Raw genomic sequence first — 13,178 nt, forward strand, 5'->3', positions numbered from 1 at the left:
AAAAGAAAGAATGAATAACTTGTTCAGTATGCAAAACACCACTGGTTTGTGTCGACTGTTTTCATTTGGTTGTTCCCGGTGTCACTCAAAAGAAATGAAACATATTAATACAACTGACATGTAAAGCTACGACTGACTGATTCACTTGTTTCCATTCTGTTGCTATCACAGGCAGGACTCATTCAAAAGAATGAATGAATAAATCAACTGATATGTAACGCTATAGCCATACGAGTCAATTGTTTTCCAGCAACTGACTCAGTTGATTGTTTTCATTCCATTGTTCCCCACACCAGATCTGGTCCTCCCCCCTCTCTTAGCCCATTTCATCCACCTCCTCCCTCTGACTATCTCCTTCTCCCCCTCTCTCTTTTCATCTCCACTTCCTCTTCTTCCTTTTCCATCTGTCCACCACCCTTCTTCGTGTTCCTCCTGCATTGTGCGTCTCCCCCTCATCCCCTCCTTTTGGCAATTTCCCCTCTCCCTCACTCTGCCGATCCCCTCCTCTATCCACCTCCAACTGTGCTGATCGGCTTGGGTAACCCCTGCAGTACAGCTCAGTAAAGCAGGCTGATACTACTATCACAACACATCTGTCCTGCAGGGCGGGCAGTACAGTAGGGCCTTGAAAATAATTTATTTGTTTGACATACATGTAAAGCAGCTTGATGAAGCAGGCCAGTACTACTTTAACACAATATTTGTGTCTTGCAGGGCAGCCTACATCTCAGGACCCTGTAACCATTTATTGCTCCTGACGTATAGAGTGCCCTTCAAAACAGGTTGAGTTGGCAAACCCATACTGTTGCCACTAGAGGTCTTCATCTGACATTTATGCTCGCTCAAGTTGCTCAGTGACCATAGTTGTTGGTATTTTTTGAATTGCCCGACCATTTGCTGTAGTTACCGTAGTGCCAGTTAGTCACCCACTGTAGGATCATGGCACGTGAAGCTGAGATGAAGGAGAGTCTGAACTTGAAACTTGATTTGAAGGAATGAATCCAAAGGACAGTGGTTGTAACAATATTTAGGATATATTTTCATTAGTGACTGATAAGGATATCGGTTACATGTACTGCGCCAAGTGCTCTGCTCTCCTGTTTTACAGATTTGCCACCTCACATCTGAAGGCACATGTCTGCAGAACACTACAGAATGTAGCGAAGTATTACTAGTTTCAGTGAAACCTACAATAATTAACAAGTTGTGTGGATATGTGTGCCAGAGATCTTTGTCCATTTACATTAATATAAGGTGTAGCATTTTGCCCTTTATGTCAGGAGCTTGTAATGTCAATTCCAATTTGGGACATATAGGTGTCTCCAACATTTGGCTTCATCCTATGACAGTAGCATGAAACACTGAAGCTCAGGTCATTTAAATACAAGTGAGTATGATTTCCAGCATTATCAAGGCCATAGGCAAGATTGCTTGTTGGTGTCCAGCAGATATAGGGACCCAACATATTGGAAAATGTGTTAGCTATCTGTATTACTGGACACTTTGCTCATCAAGATTAGGCACTGCGAAATATGGTATTGGTGACAACTCCCTTTTCTGAGAAGAAAAAAAATCTGGGAAATATATTAAGAACTACTTAGAAGAAACATTACTCAAATTGGTAGTAGTAAATCCTCAGCATTTTAATAAGATTTAATTTGTCACTGACCAAGGCTGTAAAATATGCAAGGCATTGAAATCCTTTCAGCATTATGCTTGCATTACCCAGTCCTGAAACACGGTATGGCACATCGAGTGACGACTATTTGATAAATGAGTTTTAGCAGCTTATACTGCAAGTTGTGCTGCCAAAGATTCTGTCCGTTTCATGAACAAATTGAAGACATAAATTTGATACAGAAAAACGTGAAGTAATAAACAGATAGTATCTGGAACAGCTTGTTTAGAATGCTACAGTCTGTAGTTAGGCTGTGTTGAAGAGAGGTATCTGTGAAAAACTTACTGGTCACGACAACAACACTGTAAAAGAACTTGTGGCATTTTTTATAGTCATTCAAAGATGCATTAGGAATGCTGAAAGGTGAGAAGTTTCCAACAATTGAGTTCATTTCATTATGAGTGCACAAACTGAAAAGTCATTGTAATACAGGGCTGAAGGTGCAGAGGCACACTTAAATTACTGTGTCCAGCAAATGAACATTGCACTTAATTGCAAATCACCAGTTTCAGTGTCACTGGTATTTTGGACAGTACAGTGTCGTATTATCACCTATTAACTGTAAATACTAAGACGAGAAAGTTAAAATTTGGATGTTGCACTTACAATTATTTGGAAATGATGTCTGTTTCTGATAGAGAGGAGACGCTAAATACTTAGTGTCAAATGGGTGCTGAAATATCAATTACTGGCGAGTTAGAACAAAATTATAATATTGCAGTAATATCTTCTCTGTTTTTATGGTGCTTGTAAATATTTATTTAGGACTGTTGAGAGAATGTCAATCGTGCTCGTCAGCCAAAAAAATTGAGTCTGTTTTTGGAATGCCTATACTGTGGGCCATGTCATATTAAATCTAAGTATGAGGTTGACTTGTATTTGACTTGAATGGATTTTAGTGAAGACGAAGATCCACTAGAAGAGTGAAAGTGTAACCATAGTTTCTTTCGTAAGCTGTGTAATTTAGCGAAAATAATGTTTTGTGTTCCAGCCTTATATGTGACTAGCAAAAGAGACTTCAGTGCAGTATGGAAGATTGTCTCTGATGGACGAGGCAAATTTGATCCGAAACGAGCCATTCGAGGAATAAATTGGAGATCATTGTATTTCTGTCAGATGTCTACTTTTGTAGGTGATCAAGTTCACATATGTATATTTAAATCAATAAATCAGATGGAGTTATAAAAAATGGCAATGTGATTTTTCATTATGAGACAGAACATCGTTGTGAAAGTCAGTGGATGCATAGTTGTCCTGTGAAGCTCAAAACTCTCTCCTAATTTTCATAATTGTGTAAAGTGAGCTACTTTCTTTTTGGATCACAATGATACCGTGGTTAGACACTCCACCCACAAGTATATGTCTACAGCATAAGTAAATTGATCTGAGTGTAGTTCCATCAGCTGGTGGCAATATGTCAGACGTGAGACTAGATTGAGACAAAAAGAGCTATTACTAAAACAGTCACTACAACAGTGCAGTTAGAGGACCAGACAATCTCTGCCTTCCCCTCCCCACGGCGCCTTGTTCAACTGCAGTCTGCCCGCTTCAAGCTTTCATACTCGGGAAGCCATGCCCAAGCATGGTGGGCTCAAACGAGTATTAGCAAGCCAAATGCCATATTTCTGAGACCTCTAGTTATCACACAGTGTGCCTGAAGTGCAGGAAGCCTATATGCCAGGGGCTGTCAAAAATATGTTTTTGCCCATGTCGCTGCTCATTTTGGTGCTAGGAGGTTATAAACCCCATAGTACTGGTACTTGTGAAGTCTGCTGTTCTTGTGACAAATAATTTGAAATTGATCCAGGCATTTGGAAGGCAATCCTGCACCTGCACATGTGTGCGGAAGCGCTTGCGCGCGCGCGCGCGCACGACCACCCACCCACCCACCCACCCACCCACACACACACACACACACACACACACACACACACACACACACACACACACACACACACACACACGACTCGATGCACTCAGTCTGTTGGTCCAGCATGGCCAGGGGTTGTCGGCTGGTTAAGTAATTGTCAATGTCAATAAAATTCAGCAACAGCCATGTACTTTCAGATGTTATTTTATTGTATTGTGTAGGCTACCAGTCTCGGCATTTCGTTGTGCCATCTTCAGGCCCTATTTATTAGGAGCCATTGACAATTACTCATCACACTTGTCAGTCATTGATATCCACTTGTTCAGATTGCTGTTATGTTGATATGTCTGTTTGTGCGATAGATTTGAGTTTCACTTGTGAAGATCATAATTTATTTACTTTCGTAGGTGGGGATGGAGAATCCTTAAGAGTGGCATCTGCCCTCCCCTGCGCCTTGCTGTGAAACCTCAGCTGCCTAACATGCGCATAGTACACTAGCATATCGAAGATATATATCGTAGTAACAGGCAGCAAAAGAATTTTTATATATATAAAAATCAAAGAGGGGTCTAAGACCTGTCCTAATGCGGTCTTGCATTTCTGACCTAATTAATTAGCAATACAAAATGTTCAGTTTTCATTGAAATTCATTCTGTGACAAATGGGAACTTCTTTCTCAGGTGGATCAAATGAACAAAATCGTCGAAGTCCTGGGAATGCCACCAAAACACCTCCTCGACCAGGCGCACAAAGCGCGCAAGTATTTTGACAAACTGCCGGGCGACGGGAGCTACGTGCTGCGTAGGCCGAAGGATGGCCGCAAGTACCGGCCGCCGGGTTCACGCCGGCTACACGACGTGCTCGGCGTGGAGAACGGCGGGCCTGGGGGTCGGAGGCTCGGCGAGCCGGGCCACTCTGTCAGTGACTACCTCAAGTTCAAGGTGAGTTGCAATTGCATGTGGCCGAACATTCAAACTGCAGCACCAGTAAATGCAGTGAGCTACAAAAGCCACATTGTCACGAATTGTACTAAATGTTTGGGTATGCATTCCAGTGCAACCCCATGAAGCAGTTTGGATTAACACCATCTGCATTCTTTCTATGTGGAAAGATTATGTGTCAGGTTTCTCATTCATATTTCGATTTTTTAATTTGTGAGGAAATTGTGGAAATACAAAGGATACCTTTGAGTGATTAGAGCTTTCATAAAGCAAAGGCTACATACCAGCTTGGGATAAACACTGAATATAGTATTTTCTGAAGATTACTTCACACTAACAACAGTTTCACAAGGTTTCAAATGGAGCATGTATATGATCTCATTGCTCTAGACCAGCTGCCCTCAAAGTGGGGGACACACCTCCCTGAGGGGGTGCACCAGCTCTTTGTTGAAATATTTATATTTCATATAGTATAAGAAAAAGACTTCTGGTGAACAAATATTTCTAGCATCAGACGCTCATTTCCATGAACCAAATTGGAAAGCTCCCCATCATTAATTTGTTGTAGTATCTCACAAGAAGTGACCAGTATATCCTGTCAACAGGAATTCTAAGAAAAGCTGAGGGTAATATTCCATCACACTGTCCCTGTCTCGTATCGTGCACAGGGTTAGCTACTTACCAAACATTTAACAATTGCTAATGACAACAAGCAACTTGATGACGTGGCTGTGACTTCCTTGCAACAGTGGCTAGGAAAACAAGACTATTAATCACAGGTATTGTGACTGTCCTCTCGATTTCTGGAGTCATTTCAAAGGAACTGAGTTAACTAGAAGCCAAATTCTTGTGCATCTTCAGAGGAAGTTGTTAACCAGATTTAAAATAAAGTGATACAAATTCTGCCATTCCCATGTATGAGCGGCAGATTCCCAATGGCAACAAGTGATACTGTGGAAGCTATTCAGCAAGTTTCTGTTGTCCTTCAAAAGAATGCATTTCTGATAAGGAAAAAGATTCAAATTTAAACAAAGTACATTCTTCTTTTGTGTCTTTCTCAGTTCCTATCAGCAATGTTTGTTGTAAACGCAGAATCAAAATGTGTAAATATGAAGTTGATTATCTGAAATTAGGCTTTACCAGCATTCTCTTGAATAATGAGGAACAACCGTGATGTGTTCTTTGTTTGGACATTTTAGCCAAAAATATCCTGAAGCCTATAAAACTAAATATACACCTGCAGACAAGACATTCAGACCGTATAAGTAAAACTATCGAATTTTTTAAGTGTCATAAGCAAAACTAAAAGTAAATGTCACATTCCTAACAAACAAACAAAAAACTAAGTATCAGTTCCTAAGAAAGCTGTAATAGCATCTCAAGAGGTATCCTACTTAATTGTGAAATCCAGATCACTACACATTTTTGGCGAGAAATCACTTTTTCGTGCAGCTGCCAAAATGTGTGAAATTGTGCATGGAGAAAAGTTTGGTGAGAGTCTGAAGTCAGTCTCACTCTTAGATGCTACGTGGCTCATTGTATTGATGCAGTAGCCACTGACATGAAAAATCTGTTGCTACCCCATTTTTATGATAGCTTGAAATCTGCACTGTAACTTCATAACAGTATTGGTATCAGAAATCTTCACTCAGTTTCTTCTTTTTGTACACTACTGTTATGAAAATGAGATTCATGAGGACTTTTTACTTTGTAAAGCTCTGAAAGGGAGGACTACAGGTGAAGATATTTTATTTATTTATTTATTTATTTTTCTGGAGAGTCTTCTTTTGTTGAGAAGAATCTGTCACGGACAAATAGTGTTGGTATATGTATCGATGCGGCAGCAGGCAGCATTTAATTTACTTGAATTAAAAAAGGCTTCATGACAAGTGAATGTGCTGTTCTCCTTTTGTAAAATTCACACATCCCGTGATCCTACGGGAGGAATTATCTTCTAAAGTAGTACAACCTAAAGTCAACAAAGTGATGAACGATGCAGTCAGTGCTGTAAATTTTGTGAAAGCATGGGCTTTAAAAGGTAGGATGTTCTGTATTCTTCATGAGGAGATAGATTGTACTAATCGATGGTCCTGTATTACACATTTAAGTACATTGGATGTCGTGTGGTAAAGTTTTTCATCACATTGTGGGGCCGAACAGCAATCGTACAGTCATGCCTCTGTTTCTGGATGAGAAATGGCTTGTAATGTTGTGCTACTTGGCTGACACTAGAGAAACTGAATTATATTAATTTATCACTTCGAGGCCAAAATAGTAATATCATTTTGCTAAATGAGAAAATGTTTGTGTTCAAGAGTAAACGCGGACTTTGGAAAACCCAGGGTTAACTGCAAGATGTTTTCTTCTCTGGATGATTTCATGAAGTAAAATGAGTTGGGTGTAGGTAGGATTAGTAGAATTGGCGTAATACATCTAAAAATTCTTTGTCGGCAGTTCAATGATAAATTTTCAGATACTTCATCTGAGAATGACTGGATCCTGGATCCACTATGCTTTTGATTTGGTCGTAACATACTACTTGTCGACAGTAGAACAGGAATAGCTAATACAACTCTACAACTCTTAAGTGATAGAACACTTTGATATGAATTTAAGTCTATGTCTCTTGAAAATGTCTGAGTGCAGACCCTGCAGGAACATTACAGTTTAACAGTTATTTACCACATCAGCTTAAGCGCGTGAGCCAGCATTTTCTTCAATGGCATTAACCAAGATGAAACGTTGGTCTCGACTGCAGCTGTAAGCGTGAATTTGCACACGACACTAAATGTGCAGGTGTTAGAAAATTTATGAATTTTCGTCTGTGTACATATTTAGTCATATTTATGTCCTTATTGGATGAACAGTTTGAATATAACAGTTTTTAAATTAGTGTCTAAATGTTGACTATTGTTTATCGTCATTTCTGTGTCATCACCTTTGAATAACAGTATTTAGAGAAATACAAATACTGGCTCAGTTACAGTAACTGCACATGCGGCTGTGGTTATTTATAAACTAGTTGTAATTTTTGACTCCCACCAGCTTTTAATATACAAATGAATGATAATTAAAATAAATTAACTATTATTTGCACAAAGGAGATTCTCTATTGATTATTATTACTGTTGTTTTTGTATCTGATAGGTACAATAATTCAAAAGACGTAATTGATATTGTGGGTCATTTTTGTGCCAAGTATGAGAAGTGTTGTGGAATGAAAGAAAAATGGGAGGGGACAAAATTGTGCTGCTCTAGACGACCACAATGGTTTCTTCTGTCAGCTGTTTCTGTTAGTCTGTCAAGGATGCAGGGACTAAATCGTGGAGGCAGGAAAAGAAGGCAGATGGTACTACAGACTTACACTGTACATTGTTTTGAAGCCAGAGTGGGCAGGACGTGCTACCATTTTAAGTAGCCCAAAATGTTAGCAGACTACTGTGTACGATTGCCTATTGTTCATTATTTATGTTGTGTGCGTGCAATAACTGTTTTAAATACTAAAAATATGGCACATGCATGAATAACATAGACAATTTCGAATGTTTTTATGTTCTTGAATGTATATTTGCTTTGCTAACTGACGCATTTGGCCTCATTAATGTAACTTGTTTTTCTTGGTGCATTTCAAATAATGAAACTTGCCTACATGTTCTTAGTTAGCCCACAAACATGTGGAGTGATGAAAGAAGCAAGGCATGCTTTCGTATCTTGTGCATGTCAGTAAAAATGAATGATTATTGAAATGTCCAATAAACAGAACTGCATAGAAATATATATCCATGCAGGATAGAGTTCTTCTTGTTTTATTAGACTGTATTTGCATTAGTTTCACTTTGAAAGCTGACTTATGATGCTTCTTCATCCAGTGTGGGGCATATAATAGCAATTTACGGGGTAGAAAAAGGTATAATTTTTAAAAAATCTTCCAGCATTGTGGACTGCTATAAATGTGATCAAGGAATGATCTCAAAAGCTTAAGACCCCATAAAATGGATATTTTGCTTTAACATGCCTGTAAGTAATTTTTTTAGTCGTGATTGCATAATCAGAATAAGATATAGGCCTACCTTTTCAACAGTAGCCTATTTGCTTCTTTTCCCGGAATATTTCTCGCCAGTAACTCCGTCACTTTTTTGGGAATAACCAAACATGGCACAGTTGGAATGTACATCTACTTTGATCATCTGCTTGATTTTACTTCTGAAATTCAAAAGTAAAATCATAATGATTTGGAACAAGTTTGAGGTTTTTTTTATTTTTGGAAATATGCCTCCCTGCTGATCATTTCTTAGTTTTTTTTTTTTTTTTTTTTCATTTTTTAGTTGTAGACAGGCAGATGTTAGTAATCAGTAATTCCTACCAATCAGCATTTACACATTACAGTAATAGATAATCTTCTGTGGAATAGGAGTAGTTATCAAAGAGAAATGCTTTCAGTTTTATTTCAAATACTACTGTTATGTCTGTCAGGCATTTTATATCTATGGGTAAATAATCCAAACTTCTGGTTGCAGCATTGTGAACTCCTGTTTGTGGTGCAGACAACCTTAATGTGGCGTAATGAATGCCATTTCTTTATTCTAGTATTTTAATTGTGTACATCATTATTCCTATTAAAGTGCAGTGGATTATTTACAACAAACTTCATGAGGGGATAACTCCACTGTGAAACGGATAGATTGCTCCTCACATGCAGAGGCACGAAGCAGGTATGACGGAATGAGTGTTCACATAAATTTTCAGACAGTCTTCTCCAGAAAGGAAGCACAGTGCACATACACATTCCTACAATAAAACACACAAAACTCACGCGCACATGACCTCAGTCTCGGGCTGTTCTAGCCAGAATCTTTTTCAAAGGGGAATGAAATTTGATCAATGAATAATTATTGTTGGAAGGAATTTAGAGCACAAGATGCAGCCCCAACAATCAGCACAGTTACGTAGCTATATGTCGTGTGGGGACGAGACCATTAGTGCAGTGTGGCTCAGATGTCGGAGCGTTTGCGATTTGGAAAGCAATGAAAAACATAGGAAAGAAGAGAGAGAATGTACACTGAATAAAGTTAGGCAAATCCAAAATGAAATGACAGAAATGAAACCACTACAATAAAGGAACACAGTGTAACCATAATTCGTGTATACAAAAGAAAATATTGCTTGAATGGCTCCACTTATGAATGAAATGTGATTCCTTTAAACTATAGACTACGCTCAGATTTATTATTACACCATAAACCATGCAAGCTGGTATTCTTTATGAAACAACTATGTCTCCAAAGAATTAAAACACCCAATATGGTCGAAACTAGGTACGGGCACGGACACGGCTGCATTGGAATGACGCCCGGGGGAAGTGTCACAGCGGTGAACCGTGGAGGCATGAATGCAACAAACTTAATGTTCTGGGCTACTTAATGTGGCTCCCTTCTTTCAGAATTCAGTTAGGCTTTTCACTTTTTCCTGGCACTGAAGATTTTCACTTCGTAGATAAAGCAGTGATTCTTTGAGATGAAGCCATGGTGGACTTTGTCTGAGAATGTCATAGCGTGTTAGTAGAAGGTTTTTTCTTCTACTAAAATATTTTCATTTAGAACTTCACTGTGTTCCATATAGTCTTCTGAAATATGTACATGGATGAGTGGTTAGGTAATTGTGCTGGAAATGGGTTTATTGTCCTGTTGCAGTAAGGAGGAAAGATACACAGTTTTGCTGACGGTACAAGAAGGGGAGAAAAGCTATTGCTAAACCATGATCCAAGATATTAAATTCCTGTATAAAATGATCTTGTGGATGGTGTTCTCCATTACAGAGGGACCTGATACAATTAAAAATCTCTCTGTTTGTAACACACAATCACACATGTCACTTGTAACATTCTAACATGAAACTTTTGTAGTTTCCTTCAACTGTGCGTTCTTTATATAGTGTTTTTCTCTAAATAACAGCATTGGAACATCCAGACTAAATCAAAGAATACATAGAGAAGTTATGCCACATTGATCAGTATTCTCTGCAATGCGATACTGTACCATGTGCCACCATTTTTATGTAGTTATTATTTACTTTTTTGAATGTGAGAGAGGCACAGCTTGAGTTCTTGATGAGTGTAATTACTGAGAATTATATAATTTGCCTTCAGAAGTGTGCCTACTACTTACATTCCATATACGACACGTATAGAAAGAACAAAAATTTAAACATTTTGTATTTTAAGCAAACAAATCCAGGATGGAAAGTAACAGTATTATGAAAAGGATAGTTCTTACCCACCACATAGCGGAGATGCTGAGACGCAGATAGGTGCAGCAAAAAGACTCTCACAAAATGAGCTTTCGGCCAACAAGGCCTTTGTCGAAAATAGATGACAGACATACACATTCTTACACTCTTGTAAACGCAACAAATGTGTGTGTGCGCACGCTCACACACACGCCCACACACACGCCCACACACACGCCCACACACACGCCCACACACACCCCCGCGCACACACACACACACACACACACACACACACACACACACACACACACACACACATGACCACATTCCATGACAGCTGAAGCGTGACTGAGTCTGTTTTAAGCTGTCATAGGCTGTGGTCATGTATTTGTGAGCTGCACTTTTGTGTGTGTGTGTGTGTGTGTGTGTGTGTGTGTGTGTTTACAGGAGTGTTATCATTAGTATGTCTGTTGTCTATTTTCGACAAAGGCCTTGTTGGCCGAAAGCTCATTTTGTGACAGTCTTTTCGCTGTGCCTACCTGCGTCTCAACATCTCCGCTATGTGGTGGGTAGCAACTATGCTTTTCATAATATTGTTAAATAAATGTAAGATTTTTGTAAAATATTTCTATCTGAGCCCTGTGTTTTTTTCTGAAGTGACTGATTACATGTATCCATTGCAGAGTTTGATATTTTTTTACGTAGAAAAGAATGTACTAAAACACATGAACACAGATGGCAAACTGAATTAATATAAGAAAGAAGCATGATTTTCAGTGGTGCCACTTCCCCAGCAATTTGGGGGGGGGGGGGGGGGGGATCCAACGCCACGTGTACATTTGAAACATGAAGAGCCAGCTGATGATGAACCTGCCTGTTCAAAAATGGCAACAGTGCTACTTGTTCTTAATAAATAGTGTTATTAACAGTGGCTGATTGCTATTTTTGCTGTATTATAAGAATTAAACTGCATTTTTTCCCACACCTCCAGTTTCACCATGCAAGTTTTCATCATTCTTTTCAGCGTAATGTACTATTAACCACATGGCTGTTGTTTTGGCTTAAAAAAACATGGTGGAAGGCTGTTCAGCTAAGTAGTGTAGCCTCTGTTGTATTCAGTGTCTCTTTTTCCAGTGATAGGCACATAGAGACATATCACAGACACACGTCACGAGTGACAATTGTAAAGTGAGCGTGACTCAGCTGTATTGAAGCTTTGCCGCCTGTGTTTCAGGATCTCATCCTCCGTATGCTGGACTTCGACCCGAAGACAAGAGTGACGCCGTACTACGCCCTGCAGCACAACTTCTTCAAGAGGACAGCTGACGAGGGCACCAACACGGGCGGCAGTGGGTCGGCGCCCAACACCGCAGGCGCGAGCAGCTCGGCGGTGTTCGTGCCGCCCCTAGCGGGGCCCCCCGACCCCCACAGGCCCGCCCCGAGTCCTGGCAGCGGAGGCGGTCCGCAGCAAGGTACGCACAGCTTTCGGGGTCACCTTTCTTGTGCTTGTCGTCATCGTCCATTAAATGTCTCCAGTTACCCAAGTTGTTACGTAAGAGTGCTCTGTGTCTTTTCTGTCGAGGTACACTTCTTCTCACTTCACTTGGTGCCTTTCCACTTCTTTCTTCCAGATCCTGTTTCACTTATGTGATGCACCATTTCTTGGCCCAGCCTCTATGTTTATTGCCTTCAGTTTCTGTTTCGAGCAGTGTACTTGCTTTTGTTGTTTCTACCATCTTTTCAACATGTCCGTACCATTTCAGTCTCGATGTTCTTACGCTTTCACGTAGTGCTATTTCACTTGTATTTCTTGGCAGGTTTTTTCATTTTGGGTCTTATCTTTTCATGTTTCTTCAGGGGGACTGACTTCAGATATTTCATTTCTACAGCCTGCAGTCTTTTACTCTTTGTAATGCAGATGGAACAGGGTTCAAGATAATATGTATTGATTGTAAAAAAATATGCCAGATGAAGTGTTTTCGTAGGTCTTAAGGGATTTGATCTTGTCATAAGAGAGGCCTACCTCTAACCAAAGTGAGCTCCATTTTGAATTCTATTAGTGATTTATAGACTCAGACAAACTGTCTGCATTGGGGATATACATTACCAAGTTGTTGCTTTTGGAAGACCTGAGTGTTTGCTGCACCTTACTGACTAATGCTTGAAACATATATCTGCAGATAAACTTATGAGTGTTTTTCAAACTAGGAACACATCCATATGATCTTGGGAATGTGGTCTTTGTCATCTTGAAAGACAGGGGTGTGCACAGTACACTCGTCATGAAGGTGTAGAAGAAAAGGCAAAACATGGTGACTGAGAATCATGAAATAAATGTTGTGTTTCATGTTCATGGTAATCTCAATTAATAAGCCCAGGTCACTGTAGGAAAAAACATCAGAGTACAACCTCCATCATGAACTACACATTTCACATGCTGCTGGTTACATGCCTCATTCGG

At 39.7% G+C, this 13,178-nt stretch overlaps 1 protein-coding gene across 1 annotated transcript in view; it reads left to right on the forward strand.

The window, feature by feature from the left end:
* The window catches only part of LOC126424850 (serine/threonine-protein kinase minibrain), a 498,832-nt gene that overhangs the window by 457,525 nt on the left and 28,129 nt on the right, over positions 1 to 13,178 (forward strand). Inside the window, exons 7-8 of the mRNA XM_050087659.1 lie at positions 4,229 to 4,489; positions 11,952 to 12,189. Coding sequence (XP_049943616.1) covers positions 4,229 to 4,489; positions 11,952 to 12,189 — 499 coding nt within the window. The remainder of the gene's footprint in view (positions 1 to 4,228; positions 4,490 to 11,951; positions 12,190 to 13,178) is intronic.

The sequence above is a fragment of the Schistocerca serialis genome, chromosome 10 (assembly GCF_023864345.2).
Source record: "Schistocerca serialis cubense isolate TAMUIC-IGC-003099 chromosome 10, iqSchSeri2.2, whole genome shotgun sequence".
NCBI classification, from domain to species: Eukaryota; Metazoa; Arthropoda; class Insecta; order Orthoptera; family Acrididae; genus Schistocerca; species Schistocerca serialis.